The sequence below is a fragment of the Buteo buteo genome, chromosome 3, assembly GCF_964188355.1.
Source record: "Buteo buteo chromosome 3, bButBut1.hap1.1, whole genome shotgun sequence".
Lineage (NCBI taxonomy): Eukaryota > Metazoa > Chordata > Aves > Accipitriformes > Accipitridae > Buteo > Buteo buteo.
The window spans coordinates 4,744,428-4,767,696 of NC_134173.1; the positions used below are offsets into that span (position 1 = coordinate 4,744,428).

Consider the following 23,269-nt stretch of genomic DNA (forward strand, 5'->3'; position numbering starts at 1 on the left):
CATGTGGCAAACGTGGGATTTATTCTCTTGAAGAAATAGAATGATCTCATAATCTTTCTACTAAAGATCATGTGGCAAACATATACAAAAAAAGAGAAAATACAGTGCGAATGCCAGCACCTAACTTGCAGCTTCATGTTTTGTATGATGAAATGCAACTCATGGTCAATACACAAACTGCTGCTCAGCAAAACATTGCAAGTTTGCATTTTACAAGGTGAAGAACATACCTGAAACGGCATTTTAACCTTCTGCTATTATTTAAAAATAACTGTTTAAATATTATCTTCTAAAATAACTGAGTGTGCACTCATTGCAAAGGTGATGCCAGGAGGTGCTGCAGTCAATCACATGGCTGTAATTGTATTAGGTTAAGAACAGACGAGAGAAAAAGCTAAAGGAAGGCTGTTATTAGAAAGATGTGAGCAGGAGAAAGGCTGCATAATAAGAAATTCCAAACATCTCCAGGAAGCAGAAAGCGACCTGAAGACAAAAATAGAACTAAAAAAAAAAAAAAAGAGGCAACAGAACAAGTAAGGAAGTAAATAAAAGATCTTAAAAAGACAATAACAGGATTCCCAAGCTCACATCACTGAACAAAATGCTAGAAGTGTTCCACAACCTGGCTTATTGCTTAGCTTCCGAATTCAAAAGTCATTTTTTCATCTTTTCATTTTATGGTATAATCACGGTATAGTTTTTCCACCCTCTACATTAAACAATTTTAAAAGAGCATCGCATTCCACCAAAGTACAAACGTATTCAAGGAAAAATGTTAATGCTACCAACAAACTTCTCATAATCTAAATGCTTCTTCATGTAAGTCCTGTCTACCACTACAAGGAACTCTGGTGAAATTAACACCTTCCTATTTAAGGTTTTAGGGGTGGGTTTTTTTCTTTGTTTTTTTGTTGTTTGTTTGGGGGTTTTTAACATCCTAGAAGCATTCGCCTTAAAGGTCTCAGAAGTGCTTAAAGTTGCAAGAAAACTTGCTTTATAAGTCTTCCTATTTTCCACTACTAAATATTTTTAATACTATCTCTCTTTTAACAATCCAGGTTCATTGACCTTCTGACACTTAACGTAATCCACTGTTCTAAATTTGGCTCTGTTCATCATTATACTGCCTTTTCATAATATTTTTGTGGTGATCTAGTTCTATTCAGTTTTATGCCCAGAAAAAGTACTTAATGGCCCCATGTCACTGCTAAGACAACAGGTCACAAATATTCTCAAAATTGATTTCTATTTTGGCATGAGTTTATTGTTCAGGTAGTTAATTTAGACCTAGTCACTGGCAGCAGGAGTATTCATCCATTTCAGTTATAGATGTGCACTTTAATCCAGATTTGTCTGGCTCAAGCTTAAAACCAGTCGTTGTCTGCCTAACTGCAAAACTATTGCACCCATTTTTCCTCCCACCCGAGTAGGTGTTTCTAAACAAGTGGTTAAGTCATTCCTTTACTTTTCTCTTCAATAAATTAAGCCACATAAGCTCTGCTTCTCGTAAGTGTAAAATTTATTTTCTAATCCCTTTATCATTTTTATGATGCATTTATGAGCTACATCCAACCTGCCATCACCATTTCCCATGATGCCCACACACCAGAACTGGGCAGTTTCTTCCACAGCAACTACACTGGAATGAAAAAAAAAAAAATCAAACCCGTCTCCTTTTACCCTGTATTCAGCCACTTATACGAATAACAATCGCATTAATACAAATAACAATCACATTACCCTTTAGCTGCTGCTACAGCATCACAGCCAAACATGCAGGTGTTCCTTTTGCCGTGCCCCTCAGCATTCAGAGCCCCTCAAACCCATAGGCATGGCCCCACAGTCATGACTTCCAAATGCACAACTGGACAGTTTATAAAGGCTTTGCATATTGGGTGTAAATGGCAAGGTTTTGGTAGCAGGGTGGCCACTGGGGTGGCCTCCATGGGGAAAGACCACGGGCTGCCCTGGGCCAGACACAGTCAGTTCCAGCTGGCTCCACAGTGGACCCACCACAGGCCAAAGCTGACCCCTTAAGGCATGGGGGTGGTACATCTGTGAAAATATACTGAAGAAAGGGCAGAAAACACTAGAGAGGGAGAAGAGGAGGGAACACCGAGAGAACAAGTGCACAGAAAAGAAGACGGAATGGAGGGATGAACAGAGGGAATAAAAATGCCGGGGAGAAGCTGTGCTCCATGGTGGAGCAGGAGTACCATTCAGGGTGACCACAACCCGTGGAGAACCCACGCCAGAGCAGTTACACCTCTTGACAGGACTGTGGCCTAGGGACGAGGAGATGCCTGAGCCGGTACCTCCCCAAAGGGACTGCTGCTCATGGATGAGCCCACACTGGAAAAGAGGAAAAGAGCGAGTGGCTCTGTGGGTACTTGGCCACTAGCTGGGGCCAATCCACCACACTTGGTAAAAGGGAAAATAGCTACCTTTAAGCGTTAGATACACGGAAAAATGCTGACAATTTGCATTTTAACTGAAGTTCAAGGAAAACCCAAGCAAATTAGGAAACTCACTTTGCTTATGGGAGGGGAACGGGAGAAAACGCCTTCAGATTCTTAGTAGTTCATGCGTATTTCTAGACTTCCCATCTTCCCTATTAACCCCCGCAAAAGAGTATTGGAAAAAGTGGCATTCAGTTTTAAAATAACCTCTTTAGATAGCTAGCATAACTACTCCATTCTTGCTTGATATACAAGAGAACAGACGCATGTAAATGTGAAGTAACAAAGCTAATTAACCTCAGAGCTAAAATTAGAATCAAATTTATCTTGTGACCTGTCCACAGAGCTTAGCAACCCACTTTTAATGGGAGTTAAAAGCTAGCATGAGCTGTACTTCAGTACTGAATAACAGCTAAAATATTCTCTATCTATAGGTGCAAAAACGTGAAAGACAAGACATCAAGAGGAAGAAAAACAAAGTACTCTAAAGCAAAAGTATTCTTACAATGAAAGGTATGGCACTAAACTATTCCAGGTAACTACAATAGTCAACAGGCAAAGCAATTTTACAGAGTTGTCCACTACATGATAATAGACAGTGCACATCAATCTGCCGATCTGAAGCCACAATTCATCAAAACATTATTATGTTATTGATGTTCTTAAGAAAAAAATCTTGAAAAAACTCATATGAGCCTGCAAGCCTTTCCTTCTATTTCATTTAACACAAAGCCTAAGGCTATCCAAAGTCATCATTTAACATACATTTCTAACAACTGGAATATTACCTGCAAAAGGCACCGGCAATAGCTGCACAATCCAGAAATTTAGCCAGATCTGGACAATGACAATGGCCCACACTAGTGTAACAAAGTAAATATCACTAGTTTTCTTTTTTCTAAGAAAAGATCCAATCTCAGGTCTTTGTCTGCTCCCAGAAGAGGACGAGGAGGAGGAGAAAGATGATGAAGCATGTGGAGGCTGATCATCTTCTGGTGCTCCTAAAACAAACAAATGCAAACAAAGAGGTGGAAATTATCACATTAATGTTCACCACAACAGAATATGCTCCCTAGTCCCAAATTAACCTTTTTTTTTTTGTTGGGTTTTGCTTGGTTGTTTTTTTGGTTTGTTTGTTGGGGTTTTTTTTTTAATTTCTCTAAAAGACAGAGACAGCCTTGGCACTGATCTGGATTTTGAAAAGACAGAACAGGGCTGTGTAAGCTCTCCCACATCATGCAACACCATGCCAAGCAGTGCCAGGAGAGAAGAAAAGATGCTATGGCCTCTAAGAGGCCTTCTGTCACTGCAGGTAAGTTACAAGCCAAATATATTTTACCAAATAACCGTAAAACCCTGAAAAACACAAAGTGTAATTAACTTCTAAAAAAAAAAAAAATCTAAAGTCTTAAAAGAAATCTTTGATTTCTCTTTACTTAAGTACTCAAAAAGAAATCTTAAATTTGCTCAAAGCTCTTTTATACAAAACAAAAAACCACAGCATACATTGAAGAGAAAGCTTGTATCTTAAAAATTTCTTACTACACTTTTTCTGTTCCTGAACACTCACATTACAAACATAGTACTCACACTGTGATCCTAAATTACTTGCTTGCGTAACATATTGTAACAAGAGCAAACATAAATCAGTGGATAACAAACGTTGTCATTCTCTCATTCTAAGTTAGTAAACATGAAATTCAATTTAAAAATGTGAACTGATGTGTTAAAGGCACTTCAAATAAACAGTAAATAGTCATTTCAGGCAAAAAGATGTCCAAATTAAAATTCTTGTATAGAGAACATAGTAATTTATTTTATTTACTTATTCAACTTTTTAGTTGGTACATCTGCCTAGTATCAGACTAGTATGGATGACACCAAATCCATTTTAAGTCACTGTTATGCAGTAGAATCTCTTCCTGAGAACACCAGTATTAACTTTCACTGAGGCCTCGTGCTGATGGCGAAATGCACACACTTCCCACACACCATTACTTGAGAAAAATTTGCAGCCATGGTAGAAGAATGCACACACAAGAAAACCTGAAAAGTTACTCTATGCTGAAGAATAAAAAGCAGTATGTTATGCTGGTGCATACTGCAGCAGGTAATCAATGAACACAACTCCCTTCACTGGACTTGTGTCACATCAGCACCAATCACTTTCCTCCCACGAAGAAAAACTGCTGTAAGAACTGTATTACAATATACTACAATGCGTATCAGTCAAACAACTCATGTTCCACACATGCAGTTTTAGCTGCAATGTGTCATTAAAGCCATTCTTAGCCTGAAGCATGACAGCTAGAATGTACAAAAAGACAAGACTGATTTGTCATACGTGTACAGTAGCAGTAAGTGACAAATTCTGCAGCCTCACACACTGGATGAACGGTCTTCTTTTGCTGTAGAAATCTGCACTGGTGTTCTGCAAGTAAGGGGAACTATTTTTAGAGCTTATAAACAGTTCCTCACCACACTAATACAATAAGGCAGATCTATTGATTCTCCCAACTGATAGACACTGGGACAATGAGAGAAACATCAGCTGGTTGCTAGTAACATATTTGGTGGAACTTCAGAACATTCCCAAAGGAATTACAGCATGCAAACTGAAAGAAGGAACTCTGCAAGCAGCTAAACACAGCCAAAGCTTCTGGTGGAGTGCTTCTTGGCAAATCAGTTCATGGCTCAAAGGGATGAAGGCCAGCCCCATCATATACAAACCATACTTCAGAGAAAAAGACACAAGTTAATTTTCCGTAAGTGGAGAGAAAGTTACCTGTGAACAGAAGCTTTCCTAAAAAGACAAAGTGTTTTTGTCATAAGAGATAGAGGGTCTATCATGCCCCTGTACTTCTCAGTCTATTTTTAATGAAGCAGAAGAGCACTAATAGAAACAAATGGATCCAGCTTACGATGCACTAAAGGAACACAAATTTCAAAGCACTATATCCATAACTGAGAAGTCTCCCCTATCAATTCAATTTACTCAACACTTTTCTTTTTGCTTTTTTTGCTCCAAAATTAATATAATAAACATAAGAAGTAACATGACAAGCAGCAGAAACTCAAATATTTATTAAAGGGAAGGAAGTGCTAGAAATCAAAATAGAAAAACCAGAGGCATTTATTATGCTGAAGTCTATGCCTCAAGATAAAATTATCTGACACTTTTTGCCCCCAAAGCCCTTAATAGAGTCACTTTTATGAAAGAAAAAAGAATATTCCTTCTTTTGGTAATGAAAAATCTGATCAACATATTTTTGCAATGAAGAAAACCTTAATTAAATAACAGCAACAGTAATGTTAAGAGTAGTACAAATTAGACTGCCTCATTCTCTTACAGTTTTCCTATTAACTTAAGCAGACTGTACGTAGAATGCAAAGCACAGATGGGAAAGAGCTGACAGGGAAAAAAAAGAATAATAATAAAAAAAACAAAACAGGAAAAAAAAATTTAAACCCCTAGGGGATTCCAACACGAGAAAGCTTTTTCACAATGCAGTTCCGCACCACTTTAAGCCAAACTAAATTGGCATTGCCAACGACCCACTATTCTCCCCATGCCAAAAAACACACAGACTCCTTAGCATCAGAACTGCCATTCAGATGACTGTAGCATAAGTCCGTTCACGAAGCTGATCCACTCAAAAAACCCACCAAACTTTGCAAATGAAAAAAAATCACATTTTGTTGGCAAGATATGCTCTGCAAACCAAGGCATGAGTGCCTTGTCAACACAAATAGGAAAAAAAGGGCTATCAGAATAAAAGACTATCGGAATACTTATTTAGAGCAACTTCAAGTTCTGTAAAATCCCTCTTAGTGTGCTTCATGATATTTTTAGAGATAAAATGTGAAAAACACCTTTCTGTCTTCCAACTAATGAACTTATCACAGTCTTTCCCAACCGGTTAACATAATATCCAGTAAAGAATTCTAGCAAAATCAGAATGTATGGTATTTATTTGAATACAATAAAAACAACAAAAAAGTCAGTTTTCCAGGCTGTCTTAAGACATGTTCTTTTCTCTACACAATAAGTTCTCTGTCAAGTCAACTTCTTGCTGCCATAGTATTTTGAATTATTCTCCTCCCATTCCTTAAACAAGAGGAAAAGGAACAGCAGCATACCGAAAGGCAAGTACCTGTATCTCTATGGAGCAGGGTATCAGAATAAAATCTTCAGTTAGATGAAACAGTGATTTTATTATCATTAATGAAAAAGTATTTCAGAACAACAGGATGAAGGTACCCCTTCATGAATAACCACATTTTTCTGTAATTTCAAAAGAAAAAGATATTTTTTTTTTTAAGAAAACAAAGAAGGGGGGAGGGAAGATAAGAGACATGACTACATTTAAGGATTTCAGTATCTATCATATTCAAAGCCAACACGACAATAGAATCTTGCCTACAAGGCAGCTAACAAAATACTGCAGTGGTATTTGCTGCTTAAGTTGCGGACTTCTCATTTGCTGTATACTCTGGAAATTCTTGGGGCACCAGGAAGGACAACAAGTCAGACCACCCTCACTGCTATCATTAAATTCCTCACCCCAACACTAAATACTGGTATTCAACAACAAAATAAGGAAAAACATGAGTGGTCAGAAAAAACTGTAAAATCAATACAGCTTATTTCCCCTTCTGTTGTTTTCATGGACAAATTTAAGCATAAGAAGAACAGTAAAAACATGAAGCATTGATTGTTCTATAATTGATTTAATACAGTATAAGCATTGTTATTGATACTAGCAATTAATCAACCTTGACAACTGACATATTTAGACTAGATATGAGGAAGATCTCCTCCTGCAGTGTGCTATCCACCTGGCTGAAGATGTGAAAACTTTCAAAATCTTAAACTTCTCATAAAATAGATGTGTGTTACATTACAAGTTCCAAAGCAAGATAACAGAACATCTAAAAATCACTGGAGAGGAAAAACAAAAGAGTTGCAGTTTCTTAACCCTGCAGGTAAAACCTGTTGCTGTACAAGAATAATGTTTCATCACCATTCACACAGAAGATTCAAACCAAAGATGACCAAAAGGATGCTTAACACGTGTCACAGACTATAATGCTAACTCCCAACAGATTGTTGGAAAATTATCTGAACTACTGTTAGGAATCAACAGGAAACTCCATATTTGTTCTTCTCCTGCTGTGAAGGAAAACAACAGAATTTGAAAGAAAAAAAAAGTCTGGTTAACTGTCTCAAGAAAATAAGTCAAAAAACATTCACTATAAAAAGACATCTTTATAAAACTGCTGTAGGAGGGGTTTTTTGGCCATGAGATGTTACAACTTGAAAACAGAAAAAAACCCTGTCTTAAAGAAGAGAAAAAAATTAAAACTGTTGTGCAAATGAAAAAAAAACAACCCAACAACACAAGCAACAAACAAGAACACAACCACTTACACAGTACATTTGTGGGAGACTGTTGCTTGACTGGGTGTCTCATTTCCAAAATTAAAGATTAGAGACAGCAATACAAGAGAACTGTTACAATGATGCTCCATTCTCAAATTTCAGGACATATGTCCATAGGGTTCTATATTTATTTTGATGATAGTCATGTAAAATGTAGAAACAAAGATAAGAAAAGGGTAAGTTGTCTAAAGCTGCCCTTTCTATATTTAAAATTAAGCATATTTTCAAGTACAGCCTACACTGACATACTTAAAATTAGGAAGTGTTTACATTTCATCAAAAGATTTCTGAAGAGCTTGTTCTACACCATTTCACCTAGTGGCTGAAAAAACTTTTTAGTTTCATGAATGGTAACCTTTAGACAGAAGGTTTTAATGCCACATGCTCAAAGCATTCTCTCCTGCACAATCACTATGTTTCCTCCCCTGGAGCACGATTTAGACATTACAGACAATATTAAGAACATACTATCTTGAAGAAGACAACTCTTAGATACAGCCAATTTCAAAATGAAGTTTTGGAAGTTCACATTCTGTCAAGTTGAATGACCTGTTTTGTCTGCTTGCAGGAAATGGATGAAACTTTTCCATTTCCAGAGATCTCTGTAATAGCTTATTTTTCTAGTATCGCATTCCATCAAAGGCCTACCTGGAAAAATGATGGTAAAGTTCAAAACCAGTGATGGACATCTAAATACCTTCTTTGCAACTCTTTCAAGCCATTACTTACAGATTTCTAGTTGTATTATTTTAAGTGAAAGTATCGTGACTCAAGCTACAATGTCAAGTAAACTCACTACAGGAAAGACTTTGAGCATGCCATAGTTAACAACGGGGTTTTTGTCACTGTGATGTATACAAAAATTATTCCAGTCTATCTGTACCTGGTCCAGAAATCCAGTTTTATCTTGTAACTGCCAAGAAATCAAAAGAAGGCTAGGGAAAATAAAAATAATAATAATAAAGAACAGAAAAAAGCCATGCCCTCATTCTGGGGAAAAAAAAATAATTATTCTAGTCAGGCCATCTAAACGTACAGAAAGCCATGTAAACTATAATTTAAAAGGCAGCTTTTATATTATTGTCTTGTTAACATTTTTAAAAACAGATAAACCTGTTTCACAAGGTAAGTATAAATGTGGTATTTTGGACAGAATGAAGAGGATAGGGACTATTTTGAAATTTGTTCTTAATTCCCTCCAATTTCATGCCTTTAAAGCAAATTCAAATGTTTTCTTACAGAGTATTCAGTCACCTGAGGGTTGTGAGGAACTTTCATTATTGGACTCATCTTCTGTCATTGAAATTGCCATGGCAATTGTTGAAGCAGCAATGGAAATCATCTGACCAGGAAGCTCTGCCCCTGTAAAATACATATGTGTATGTAAATAAAGAAAAGCTTAAGTCTTAAAATGTTTTATTTGTTGCTTGATAGCCACGGATGCTGTCAAGCAACAGAAATTATATGGATAGACACTGTAAGTTTTTAATATGTATTATATGTAGTCAATACGATCAAACAGGAACAAGCGCTATTAATTTTAGTATTACAATACACCTGGAGCCAAAACACAAAACCAGTTATTTGCTTAGCATTTTCCTTGCTAATGAACTGTCACTGACCGAGTCACTAGCAGCTGCTGGCAGTTTGATTAATCTAAAAATCTCTATACCAGTTAATCAATTTTACTAACCAAGATTACGACGACTTTCAAGAAAACTAAACCAGCAAGACAGGAAAAAAGTTTCCCCAAATAATCATACAGTTAGTACTAGAAAAGAACACCTGACATTGGATTTTGTGCAAAATTGACTCACAACAGGCAGAACCGATTTTTCTCAAAGTCTGAACACAAACCATAGTTTTAAGAAACTGGTATTTTAAAAATGGATGACTTGCTGGATCGAGTTGTCTCAGTTTCTCTCATACTGAGCATTATAGGGGCTACTAAACCCACAATGCTCACTTCTTTCAAAATTAGCCTCTGATTTCAAATTTCCTGGGCTTGCTTTATGCTTGAAACTACACACAGGCTTCTGTAAACTTAAGCAATCGGGCTTGACAATGAGAGTCACTACTTTGCTATGGAAAACAAACATCAGTCCATTGCAAAGATCTTCTGTAAAGAATCAAAGATGCACTTCAGCATGCGTAAACCACTTTGAAACAAACATACTAAAAATCTTAGGGTAAATTCTTGCAATCCATCTGGTATTGAATTTAGAGTAATATGGTCCAGATTCTTTCACTTGACTTTACACAACTTCTGCCTCCAACAATAAAAGAAATAGCGACTGATTTCTTACCAGAAGACTCCTTTCCATTCTGCTGTTCATGCAACACACCTACAGTCATCAGAACAACTATAACCAGAAACACAGGAATCCTCCAGGAACCTGCCACAGAAGCTGAAAGATACAGGGGTTTTTTTACAAGAAAAATTATGCCATTAATAAACTCTACATTAAGCAAAACCAAGAAAGGCACCACATCAACCAAGAACAATCTGGGCAGAAACTAAGAAGTGTCATAAAGCAAACAAATTTTCTACATTCATGGAAAGAAGAATAGAAAAAACAGGTGAACCAGTTTCTCAATGAATAAACCAAATTGTTACCATTCCTAACTTCAATGACTTTAAAATATGCGATATATTCTTCAGATAACAATTTTTAAAACAACATGCAAAGTTACATAAAAATACACACAAAATAAAAACATTTTAGATATCAGAGGCAAATTAAGTTCCCCCAAAAATCTGTATTTATGTTAGATCTCCAGAGTGGTGGCATCAAGCAGTGCCTTCTTGGGCTTTGGCTTTTCAGCTAGTACTTCCAACAAATACAAGACTGTCAAAATGTAAGCAAATGCAAAGCCATTATGTGTATCTTAAAACCTCAGGAAAGTGTCCCCACATGGTCAGAACAACCATTGAAACCTGCTGCTAAAGCAAAGTAAATCATTAAATATGCTGTGAAACCTTCCATCATGATAGTCTTCTATTATTTGCATGATACTTCCAGCATAAACTCTGATATGATAATATAATCTGATGTTATATTAAATATGTAAAATAATTTTAATACTAATAGATTACTATAATCTTACATTTGTATTAACAGATTATACAGACTAGTGGCAAATTTATTTGGTATTGTTGATATATCGACATGCTTGTTGACTAGTAAGAAATTTTTTTTGTTTTACTTCTATTACATGCATTTTACAGTCTCAGCCTTGGTTAATGGCAGGCTCTCAAGAAATCAATAATATTAAAAATTATCACAAGTGAAAAATCTAAATCCACCCACATGTGACCCCAGCCCTCCCCCACTATCAGGGAGTCAGTATCAGGTCTGGAGCCAAGTAAGGGAAAACCATGGGAAGTACAAACTGAGCAGGAGGAGTGGAAGACAAATGCTGCTCAGCATGTTGATGCCTTCCCATTTCCTACTCCAACTCTCTCTCCTGGCCACATGCAGCCAGAATTTCTGAGCAGAGAAATCAGCCCGCATCTCGGCTAAGACTCCATTATAAAGACTTATCAGAAGAGAAGGCAAGTAGCTTTGTTTGCAAGACAACAGAATCCCAGCCAACGCATTAGAATAGTAACTTCTTGTTACTCACCTAAGTGAAAGAGCAGCATAATCCAGACAGGGACAGAGATTGCTTTTAAGTAACGTTCAGTGCTTATATTCCACTTGAATGAAACCATCAGCAGGTAACCAACTACCAACGTCCATATCTTTAAGAAAAAGATACACACAGGTATGTATACATACACAAGGACAAATATTTTGATGTGTGCTTATACGTGCAAACACGCACCCCTAACTGCCCTATCAAGAGAACTGAAGTCAGGTTCTAATCCTTTGAGAAGCCTACATTTCCGAACTGTCAATCAATTACAGGAGTTTTTGCTCCATGTAAGAGAAGCGTAAAGTTTGTGTGAAGTGTAAGGGCAGGCTAGACATGCCTTCGGTCTGCCTTGAGTATGGTTCTAATGTGAGGCAGTACACGTGCTTTGCTGGACGCAAACCCCGAGGGAAGATGGTTTTGCACCTGAGACCAAACAATTACTCTGGAACCGCTACTGAAAAGGTGAGAACCTAAATGAAATGCAGCCACCAGCGGAGCTACAGGGAGACAGAGCCAGCAGAGCACCACACATTCCAGCACAGAGCAGCTTGCCAGCTCCCGTGTTCCAGTCCCAAGAGACAAAGGGGGCTTTATCCCAAAGACAGCCATTAGAAAGCACAACAAAACCTGCTGTTCCTCAGCAGTGTTGGTCCACAAAACAGTCATGCCTTTAAATGACTTGTGACATGTAATTTGGCCAAACGTGGACTCAAGACAAATGTCTAAAACCAACAGAACCCTTAGATATTAAGACTAAAGTTATAAACAAAACAAAAAAATTGATCTGAAATGCACGGCAGCACTCTTGACAGCATAGGCTTATAACAAATTCACAAGGCATATTACAGCACAACTGTAACTGCAAGACACAACTCAGCATGAAGATGCTATCCTACTCCCTAACATCAGCCACATAACATCTTTGTATGACAGATGTTCCAGCATCAAGCCAACTTTTCTCTTTAGCTTTTAAATTTAATGATAAATTACAAATAGGAGACTCAGTAAGTTCAATAAATTAAACTTTCTGATTAAAAATATGCCACAAATAGGAGGCTAACAGGTCATAAGCCTATGTTTAACAGCCAACAAAGCAAAACATGTGCATTGCTTTTAGCCATGCATGTAGCTGAACTAAAAGCCAGCATTTCAGGGTTTAGGTATTCAATAATTTTTTGTGTTGTAAGTTACAATAATTCATCAATTCTCATTTCTAAAAGCTTAGCAAATGACCCAAGTAAAAGTATTTCTTCTTTCAATTGAATAGAAAGAAATAGCTTATTTTAATATAAACAAGTCATCTTGTTTCGGACATCAAACAATAACAATCCGGAAGCCCTGTAAAAAAACTTGTCAACTGACTGGTGCAAGAGGTTTAATTTCAGTGACACCGTGGAGTAATAATTCTTTATCGGTTAACGTTATGGCCAAGCACTTCCCCACGCTGCAAGAAATAATAATGCACGGGAACTAGGGTAGCCTACTTCTCTAAGTTGGGTAAGCCTACTTCCAACAATTCATAGCTGAAAGCAACTGACAAAACAAATTAACTTAAACTGACAGAGACTAGGATTTCAACCCATACTAACTTGGCAACAGCCTAATTTCCCCCCCCTTAACCCTTTAAAGGCATGTTATATAACCTTTCCCACTTTTTCTGAATGGTCTCCAAAGGTTTTGGCTACAAGAGTGTGAGAATATTACTAGCCTCTTTACTAACACATGTCCATCTCAACAATTGACATAGAAATGAAGAATAAAAGATACTGCCTACTTTCATTAAAATTAAGCTACTGTCATTACTGCACTAAAACTAGAATGGATGCAAGTTCCATGCTGAGCCAAAATGCCTATAAATTTGATTTATAAGAGTATACAGCTAACCAGGTAACTAACATACACAGTTCAGATATTGCAGAATGTCTTAGCTACCATAAACTATTTATCAAGCTGAAGTCAGTCGCAGATGCCTAACTTTCACCATGTACTCTGAGATTTTAAATGCCTGTTCAATACAATTAATATTTACAGACATGCACAACTCCCACATATCACAATTTTAGGATGATTTAATCCTGTAAGCTTTCCTTCTTCCTTCCCTCACTTATCTTCATTGTCTGAACAGAGAGCAAGGACCTCATTTCTCACATCTCCTTTGCATTTTGTAGCACCCCTCACAAACTGAACAAAATGTTGTTTTGCCTTCAGACATATAAAGTAAAACAGCCTGCTTCCCTGAATAAAATTCTGTAGGACTGCAGCATAACTTCTTGGATTTCAGCACCCACTTTCGGGTTACATTGGTAATTTTAAAAGGCTGGATTTAGACAAGCCTAGGCAAGTCTGAAGGGCTTCAGTTCTCTTTAAATTGCCAACTGGAGGCAAAATTACACCATACAAAGATGCAGCTTTTATGTTAAGTTCAAGCACCTGCTTCAGTGTTTTGATTTTTCTTTTAAATTTAAGTGTTGGAAAGTCTAGGATTTATCAGCATGACCATATCACCAATGTTGCTGAAAGTCTGTTCACAGTTCCAGTGAAAGTTGAGAGAATTCGAAAATCTGAGATGCTCTTGGCTTTGGCATAATTTTTTTGATAACAAACTCTTTCTTACCACTCAACTCTTGAGAATATTTATATTGAAGAGTAAAATTCTTTATTTATACAGTTTACTCCCTTTTTTCCTATCAGCAATTTAATCTCTAAGGGAGAGGTTTTACAGATGCTCATTTAATAGCTCACTGCTACTGAAGGCAGCAGTTCATTCTCTCCCACTGCCAGTCAGGCAGTCCCACCTCTTCTGCACAGTAGCTTCAACTTCAGCCAGACAGCTCAAGCTCCCTAAGGTGATAAAAAACGATCCGGAAAAAACCCCACGAGTTTATAATCTAATTCAGTTATAGCTAAACAGGCTCACAGAGGTAAGACAGGTCAACTGAAGCGTATGTCAGAAGTGGCATAAGCAAGAACAGCTCCTCATTGGCAGCAAAGCTGTCGGAACGACTCAGCCTGCCTTGGAGTGTTGCCCCAACAACTCCACATCCAGCAGGGAACACATTTCCTACCTGCTTCATGTAAGCCACCCCCCGGTAAACGCAACAGTGAAGACTGAGTAGAATAACAAACAGTTACTTCTTTTGATATATGCTCTGCCAACCTTCCAAAAGTTTTCAGTTTTTAACAAGTCAGATGGCACTTTTGCAAACTTAGAACAGTGCTGCACTGAGTGAAGCTGGTTGAGGAAGTGATTTTTTTTTAACAGCAGTGCACTATTTCTACGTCTTCCTCCTCAGTGGCGATGCAGACTGGCAAAGGAAAATGAACCTACTGCAAAAGCTGAGCAGAATACTGTTGGACTTGAAAAATGAAGCGACACAAGGCATTAAATGCATCATTAAAAGCCAAACTGTGTTTGCCAGCATGAACATCACAGAGTTTTCTCTACCTGTCTGTTCATCTGAACATGGTTTTCTAAACAATAAAAAAGATAATAAGGAGGCAAGTGAGGAATTATGAAAATGTCATTTTGATTCCAGTTTTCAGAACCAAAATTAATTTCAGGTGGCTTTACTGCATATTCCACAGTACACAAGAGGAAATGTACCACAACGTGCACAGTTTGGCAGAATGAAGAAAGTATAACTGCCCTTCATTTAGCATGGAGACAGTCTTCGTCAAACAGATACAAAACCAAAAAAGCCCCAAACCAACTAATCACACATATAAAACTACTGGCCACCTCAAAGCATACTCAACCACCTTTCCCCTTCACTAAGGAAGACATCATTTACCTAAGCAGGTAAGTAACATCCTGATTTTTTTTTTGCCCCTAAGTGAACACAAGTAAGCATAAACCTGACAGACTGAGTTATTCCTTGTCCTAAGCCCAAAGGACTAGAACAGCATACCAGTTCTGTTTCTTCTAGAACCCTGAAGCGTGACATATATCCATGTAGGTATGTTTGACGTTGACACACAGACTGCTAAACCACGTGAAACAGAAGCCTGGTGTTTAGCAAGACTACCCCTTTTTGAAGGGACAAATTTATGAACTTATAACTAGAATCCTGGGGCAGGGGGGAACTGACCATCAAAATCAACGCTGCCGTACATGGGTTAGAAGTATTTTCAACGTGTCCTGCAACATTTCCTACACTATGAATTTAAGAAAATCCTTTATATCCAGGATATGCAGAAGACTGCAGGTATGGATGTTGAAAATGCTCCTCCTTTAGTTCACTTTTCCTGTCTTAACACTAAAGTTATTTATGAGAAACTCCATTAAGAGAAACACTACTCAGAAATCAAACTTTTCAAGATTCACTTGTGAAAAGAGCTTTTTCAGAGCACATCAAATTCCCTGCAGACAGAGCACCACTCCTCTGACATGCTTCACGATGACACTTTCACAAGAGATGGCTCCTCAAGGTACACAACTTCTTCACCTTCTTTATTAGAGAAAGCACAGTTAAAATTTTGCTGGACAGTTCCGTAGCAAGCATTCCTTTCAGAGGTGGTAGAAAAAGAAGTATCATTGTGTTCGAATAGTACATATAAATACCAAAAAAAACCCCCTAACTTTACATAGCATATATCATCAGGCTCAAGGCTAGTGTCAGCTTAGTGCCTGGGGCTGCAGTTCATGCACATAAATCTAAACAAGCTCACAAGCCTTTTCAAGAAAGGTATCCCACAGCAGGTTCTCCCGAAACTGAGGGTGGGTGTGGAAGGGAAAAACAAAGGTGGAAAAGAAAACACTATCAACATCTCAGTCTTTCCCTGCCCTCCCCATCCTGTTTTTAAACAGGCCACATGTGGTCTCTACACAGTTGATCTCCACCAAGTTGTGAAAACAAACCCAAAACTGTGGTTTTGGCAAGATGTGTTTACAGTCAGTACCTGGCTGCATGATTTATGAGTCATGATACCAAATAATGAAAGGATTATTATAAACAGCAGAAAGAATACTTAAGGGCTTTTTCAGGTGGGGGGGGGGGGGGGGCGGGGCAGGTATGCTGGGCAAGTTTTAAAAGCCTAGTCTAAGAAGAAAGAGAAGGGAAAAAAAACCAAACCCAACCCCCCAAAAACAACCCTATCTGAAACACTTGAAAAATAGGAATTATACGCAACTCAAAAATCAGAACTGTAATTTATAGTTATTCCAACATTATAGTCAACCTTAACCCTTTCCTTTGCTAGAAGAGAAATTGCCCCATCTTAACAAAACGTAGATGCTTTTTTGCTTCCATGGGTGATATTCAACAGCACTGTGGAAGCCAAGCTTCTTGGAACCTGTGACCCAAAACATTTGCCAAGAAGCGCATTCGAGAATTTCAGTCTGCAAGGGTTACCTTAGAGGCTGCTGACATCTAGTGCCAACACAAATGGAGGTATGCCTGGCGAATGCCTTTGATAGATTCCCTGACAGGGAGCAGCAGACAGTCGACCGGCCAAAACAGACACCACCTACTTTGACAATATTGCAATGCAGTGGTCATGGCAAATGGTGTTTCCAGATTTGCCCAGCACTGTAGAGAGGAAAGGGTTGATTAGGTCCTCTAACTGCATGGTAACCACTAGAACAAAATAAGTTGCACCTAGTACAGTCAGAGATATAAAAATACACTGATACACATACATATGAGTATGCAGTTTTGACCCTGACCAATAACTTGTGACAAACCAAGGAAGAAAGACTGGCCATGGGAGAAAGATTTTGACAGCCCTGTAACCAAGTTCACTCCAGAGAATTCTGCCAATTGTGATTATATCATATTTAATTTACTAAGATGAACTTCAGAGTCAATGTAGAACAGCTGTACAATTCATTTCATCTGCCCGGATCTACAAACTAACTATTTTCTAAATAAATATGAGCATGTGAACCCTGCTGGGGAAAAAAAAAAAAAAAAAAAAAAGAAAATACAACCAATAGTGGGCATTTCCCGTATATTACTGTAAGTGTAAAATGCCAGGCTAAAGTAGTTTGAACTCTTGCCATGAAGCAGAAGAATTTCTCATACTTTAGATACAGTGATGGATACCAGCATACTTCCTACAAAACTAGGATGACAAGGCAGTCCAAGTCCAATCAGTCTTCAGAAGGTATGCTAACTGCATAGGTAACCATGCTGAAATTGCCATAGCATATAAATGTGTAAAGGTTATATTCAGTCTGCTATGAGACATACTCCCCTCCTTTTCAAGGGGGAGAAAAAAAAAAAAAGACAGAGAAAAACATTTTCCTTCCCTATTACATGTAACTGAAGTTCACGTACAGTCTATGTCCTCTATGTAAGACTTCTGCAAACAACCCATAGAGAAGGCTGGAGTCAGAGCAAGGAACTCATCTGGAATTTATAACCAGCTCCTAGCTTTAAGGTCCAGCAGCCTACTACATTTTTTGAGCAAGCTTCTTCAAAGCTGATGCAGGAACTGTAGAGCATGAAGGGAAAGAAAAGGAGATGGTGGGAACAAGATGCTTGTAAACTAACCTAAGATCTTGGACTCGGTCTTCAAATGCAGTGTTTTGCAATCACCTAACAGTGCTACCATGGAGGTATCTATGATTCCTAATTCAAATTGCAGGTGTGACTTAAGAACCACAGACAGGAATATCGCCAGTTCCAAATCTTCACTCATCAGCACTATGAATGGCTTTCCCAGATTTGAGGACAACAGTGACAACAGTACAAGAAAGCTCTGTAACATACTGGTGCCAAGATACAGTTTACTACATCATTATCACACGCAATTGCTGCATTTGGAAAACATATTTTTCTGGAACCGAAGAGAATTTCTGCCACTGTATCACAGCCCAGTAGATACCACGAAACTGCCTTTAGTTAGAGAACATCAAATTGGTATCCCAAAACCCCATAGTTGTTCTCAGTCAAATTCTAATAACAGGCATCTTCTCACTTCTCTAGCACAACACAGGGAATCAGAAAGGGAGAAGACAACCATGCATGTTCTTATTCTCTGTAAGCAGCAGGGCCATCCAGATGGGGCAAAGCTCCAAATAAGAATAAATACACTGTATCGTATAAATACACTGTATTACTTTGCAGCCTAAGACAGAATTGTTGGTGGCTGGAGCACAGACACAAGATGAAACCTACCATAAACAAATGTACTATGCTAGTCAGTTACTGGTCTCGCACTTAAAACAAGTCATGCTCGCTCATCTCTTTTATGCTTTTAATACATGATTTATGTATCATATTCTTGGCAAGACAGTATTCCTTGCTGTCTAAGTGGAAAATTTACTTATTTTATGTTAATCAAGTTATTCTGTATCAAAATATTTCAAAACACAGCAGTCTAGATTGGCTTAGTGGATTGCTAAAAGAAACAGTGCAAGAAATGAAATTACTGTTACTTTTGCTTATCACATAGAGTATCTACAAACAAAAATGTTTGTAATCTTCATGCAAGACAACATACAGAAGGAACCATGGAGGATTCAGATCCCAGAGAAGAACAGTGCAATGGAGAAAACTGACTCGTAATATCCAAAATTCCTGTGCAGCTAACAAGCAGACGGTACATGTGTAAACAGAGTCCTACAATACAACGTGGCAATTAAACGGCTTTAAAATGCTTAACTGAAGTTAAAGCAGATAGTACGAACTGATCCAGCTCAAGGCTCCTCAGCAGCATGGATAAAATTAAGTTATCCTGCTACAGCTCTGAGATAATACAAATCAGATAGCAGCAAAATTCAAGAAACTGGAATAGGAAAACACTGTAAAGTGTATAGATAATGCCAGGCTGAGTTGAGGTTACTTACAAAGGGAAGCCCCAGAGTTTTCTCACATAGGGCCCCAGAAAAAGACACAGGCAACTTGCATAGAAAGCTACGGCAACTGGTTTGCTTAAGCAAGTCCATGGTCAGTTATTTTGACATGAACCCAAAATCTTCCCAAGGAACTCAAGTCAGGAGAGTCCTGGGAGCTTACTACCTTTTGGCCAGTTAAAATCTTACAGCACTTCAATGAACACGAGTGTCATATCAGAAACACCGGTGCAAAACAAAGCATCAGAGACTGCTAAACAAAATTGCACTGAGCACGCACAGACATCCAGCAGTGCATTACGACCATAGTTACGAGGTTATATCGGTGCAACTTCCCTCAGTACCCTTACACTTACCCACTGTAAGTATAGCTTAATTAACTAAGTTTGATAAAGGACCGGACTTAGCCAAGTCTGTTAGTGTAGCAATATCGCCGATTTGTTAAAAATAAAATGGGTAGGCCAGTGCAAAGGGAAGTCTTAAGCTCATCAGAAAAATTGTGTGGCAACTAATCAAAACTTCCCATCAGTATCAAGCCATGCTTACGTTCCCCACCACTTAGTTAAAAATGGTTGTATCTTGCCTTTCTATAAAAATAGAGCAACTGTCTCTACTCAGTCTTAATTATACTTCTGAGGACAAAACAGACCAGAAACACATCTCCCCTGATATTTTCCAGCGTATGACAACACTTCAGAATAGAAAGCCCAGAAAATCTCTTCTCCCAATGTTCACCTTCAAGAGACAAAACACATTCTCCAGTCCATCCTATTCACACTAGAAATAGCTCAAATATCATTCATCAGTACATTCAGGAGAACTATGACTTTTCTGTTTCTGGTATGTACCTCCAAAGTTGTGTTTGAGATAGCAGCATGCACTGGCTCCACCAAAGGAATAAAACTTGTATTCAAAGAACATGTGTAATTCAAAATCAGAAGCCTGGACAAGCTCGGTGGCTTGTTTTCTTTCTGACAGTTTCTCTCTCTTGCCCACATAAGATCAGTTTTAGGTAGTTCCTCAGTGTTATCTCCACGTATATGCCCATTAAACCAACTGTGCATGTCATTTTCCACCCCAGGTGGCGGTGGGGGGCGTGGTTGTTTTGTTTGTTTAAAAAACTAGAGCAGCTTAAAAAAAGTCTTTGACACTAGGCAATCTGAGCATGCCAATCGTACATCAGTCTCTAATATGTACAAGTTACTGATCTTCTGTGCTTCCACACACCCATTTACTTGAGATTATGTAGTATTTCTTGCATTTTCAATTATAGCTAACAAAGTGAAACTGAGTTCTGCCAGAGGTTTTAACTAGTCTACCTACTGAAAACACAGGAAAAAGCAGTCTCCCAGAATCTTTATTACCACAAGAGAAATCCGTAAGTTAAACCGACAGCTTTACTTTTTTTACTGTTTGAACTGCGTTTGCACCGTATGATACTTCAAGAAGGGGAAAAAAAAAAAAAGAAAAAAAAACAGTACACCGAGAAACACGCCTTAAGACGCCTTTCCCCCCCCCCCCCCAAGTCGCTCGCAGAGCTGAAGCGCTGTTTCACAAGACCGAGGACACATCTCCCAGCTCGGAGCCGATGTTTGGCCCAGACCTCCCCTGAATTACCTTTGACTTCACAGCCCCTCAAAGCTGGGGCATGACCGAACTACGGCCGTGAAACACCGCCAGAGAAAACCCGCCTGCTTCTGCCGCACCCCCCTGGGTGATCCAGGGCACCTCCCCACGCCGCGGGTTATCACTCGGGACCTTCTCCGAAAACTGTTTTCCACACGGTTTTACAGCGAAGGCAAGGTTCGCCCGCCGCGATGCCCTGACGCCCGCCACAGCCCGCCGCTGTGAGGAGAACGAACTCCTGCGCCCTTCTAGCGCGGCGGCGGGGAAGAAAGACGAGAAAACGGCAAAAGGCGGCTTCAGACAGGCGATGTGACACGTTCGCCTCCGCAGAGCCGCCGCCGCCGCCCCGCAACAAGTGAGATGGCGGCCGGCGCCGCGCCTCAGCCCGCGCTCCCCCAACCGCCCTTCCCGCCCGAGGCGGGCACTCACCCACTGGCTGCTGAAGTAATCCAGCCCCTGGCAGATGAGGCAGGCGGCTCGGGCCAGCAGCACCTGCACGCCCAGGGAGCTGCCCAGGCAGTGGAGCCCGTAGAGCAGCGGTCCCCCGGCTCCCAGGAGCAGCAGGAGCCGCCGCCGCCGCAGCACCTGCTCCCCCAGCGCCTCCACCCCGTAGTTGGCGAAGCAGATGGGGAGGAGGAGGGCGGCCAGCAGGACGGGAGTGCGGGAGCGGTGCAGGCGGCCGAGCCAGCGGCGGCCCAGCGCCGTCAGGGAGCTCTTGAAGGGGTGCAGGAAGGTGCCGCAGAGCACGGCCCACAGCAGGGGCCGCAGGAAGGCCTCCAGGATGAAGTAAACCAGGACGGCGGCGCCGCAGCAGAGCCCCGCGAAGAGCAGCGCTCCCGTGTTGTAGAAGGCCTGCTTGATCGGCTTCTCCAGCCGCGGCAGCGACATCCCCGCCGCCCCGCCCGGGCCGCCCAGCGGCAGCCTCGGCACGGCCGCTGCCGCCGCGCCCTCCGCCCCGGAGGAGCCGCCCGGCCGCCGCTTCTGCGCCGGCGAGCCCGGAGGGACCTCGGCGGGAGCCGCCGGGGGTTCTCCGCTGTCAGCCATAGCGCCCGCCCTCTCCCGCCCAGCGCCGGGGCAACGGGCCGCCGCTGACAGGAGCCGACGCGCAGCTGCCGCCGCCGACCGCCGCCTCAGGCGAGGGGTAGGGAGCCGGGGCTGCTGGGGGCTGTAGTACCGCCGAGAGGCTCCGGGCACGGCCGTACGCCCGGCCCGGCGGGGAAGGGTGCTGGGAAATGTAGTTCTGCGGCGAGGAGAGCCGGCGGCCGCGCTCCTCCCTGGGTGGGCGGGCGGGTGGTGGAGGCCCCTTTATCCCGCGTGGGTCACCGCCGAGGCTTCCCAGCGCCTTCGTGGCTTTTCCTGAAGGAGGCTGCCAAGGGCTGGAGCTTGAAAGAGCCCGGCAGCTTGCTCCGTACGTTCCTCATCCCCACTCCAGCAGCGCAGACCTTGTCGCGGCTCTGTTAAAGGCTCTCCCGTGGCTTTCGTCTCTGGAAACGCGAAATACTCGGAAATTTGCAGCGTCATTGCGCGGTGGAGAGCGAGACCAGTTAGACCAGGCGGAGAATTTTGTCTTGTCTGAACACGCTCTGGCATCAAATTGTTTAACGAGGAAGCATCTGTGCTTTTACCGGGAATTAGGCCCACAGAAAAAGTAGTTGCTCTGTGTGGTTTTTTTAGACCCGGCATTTGTGACCTTATGTTGCACCAAATGTTTCTTGCAAATAATCTAGGGAGAAGCTAATTGCTGCATCTGGCATACGCCAGACCCCCATGTCCTTGCATAGGGGTGACGGCTAACATTTTACAGGTGCCCTAAGTGCCTCTGTAATAAATATGCTCCATCTGAGCAAGTTTTGTGAGGGCTGGAATCCACGACATTTGAGCTAGCTCAGTGCTGCCACTGTGCTACTCAAACAGTTGTCCTTTCACAGCTTAACACAACCCCTGAGCAGGTACTGAAGCTGTTGGTAATGCTGCCATAGACCCCGCAGAGGGATATTCCTCTTTCTTCTGAAAGAGAGATGCAGCATATCCTCTACAATGTATTACAGAGGTTGCATACCTCTGAACACATAAAAAGCGCATAGATACTGGAATTTGATTTTTTTTCTCCTCCTTTTTAGGATTTACACACAAGTTTAACATTATGTAACTCCATGCTAGATTTGTTCCCACAAGGACTTCAGTGGAGTGTTTCTTGCATGATGCAGATTCTAAAAGTTGAAATTACCCTGAGCACAATTGTTTTTAACTTGCAAAACAGCAATACAACTGTTCATAGCCCAACTTTTAAAAAGGCAGAGCAAT

At 40.5% G+C, this 23,269-nt stretch overlaps 1 protein-coding gene across 2 annotated transcripts in view; it reads right to left on the bottom strand.

Moving 5' to 3' along the window:
- TMEM245 (transmembrane protein 245) overlaps positions 1–22,043 on the bottom strand; it is an 86,676-nt gene extending 64,633 nt beyond the window's left edge. For both annotated transcript variants that reach the window (XM_075022718.1, XM_075022717.1), the window contains exons 1-5: positions 21,395–22,043; positions 11,530–11,647; positions 10,209–10,310; positions 9,157–9,264; positions 3,248–3,460 (exon numbers count right to left, since the gene is read on the bottom strand). In XM_075022718.1, coding sequence (XP_074878819.1) covers positions 3,248–3,460; positions 9,157–9,264; positions 10,209–10,310; positions 11,530–11,647; positions 21,395–22,009 — 1,156 coding nt within the window. In that variant the 5' untranslated portion in view covers positions 22,010–22,043. The remainder of the gene's footprint in view (positions 1–3,247; positions 3,461–9,156; positions 9,265–10,208; positions 10,311–11,529; positions 11,648–21,394) is intronic.
- Between the last annotated feature and the right edge of the window lie 1,226 nt (positions 22,044–23,269).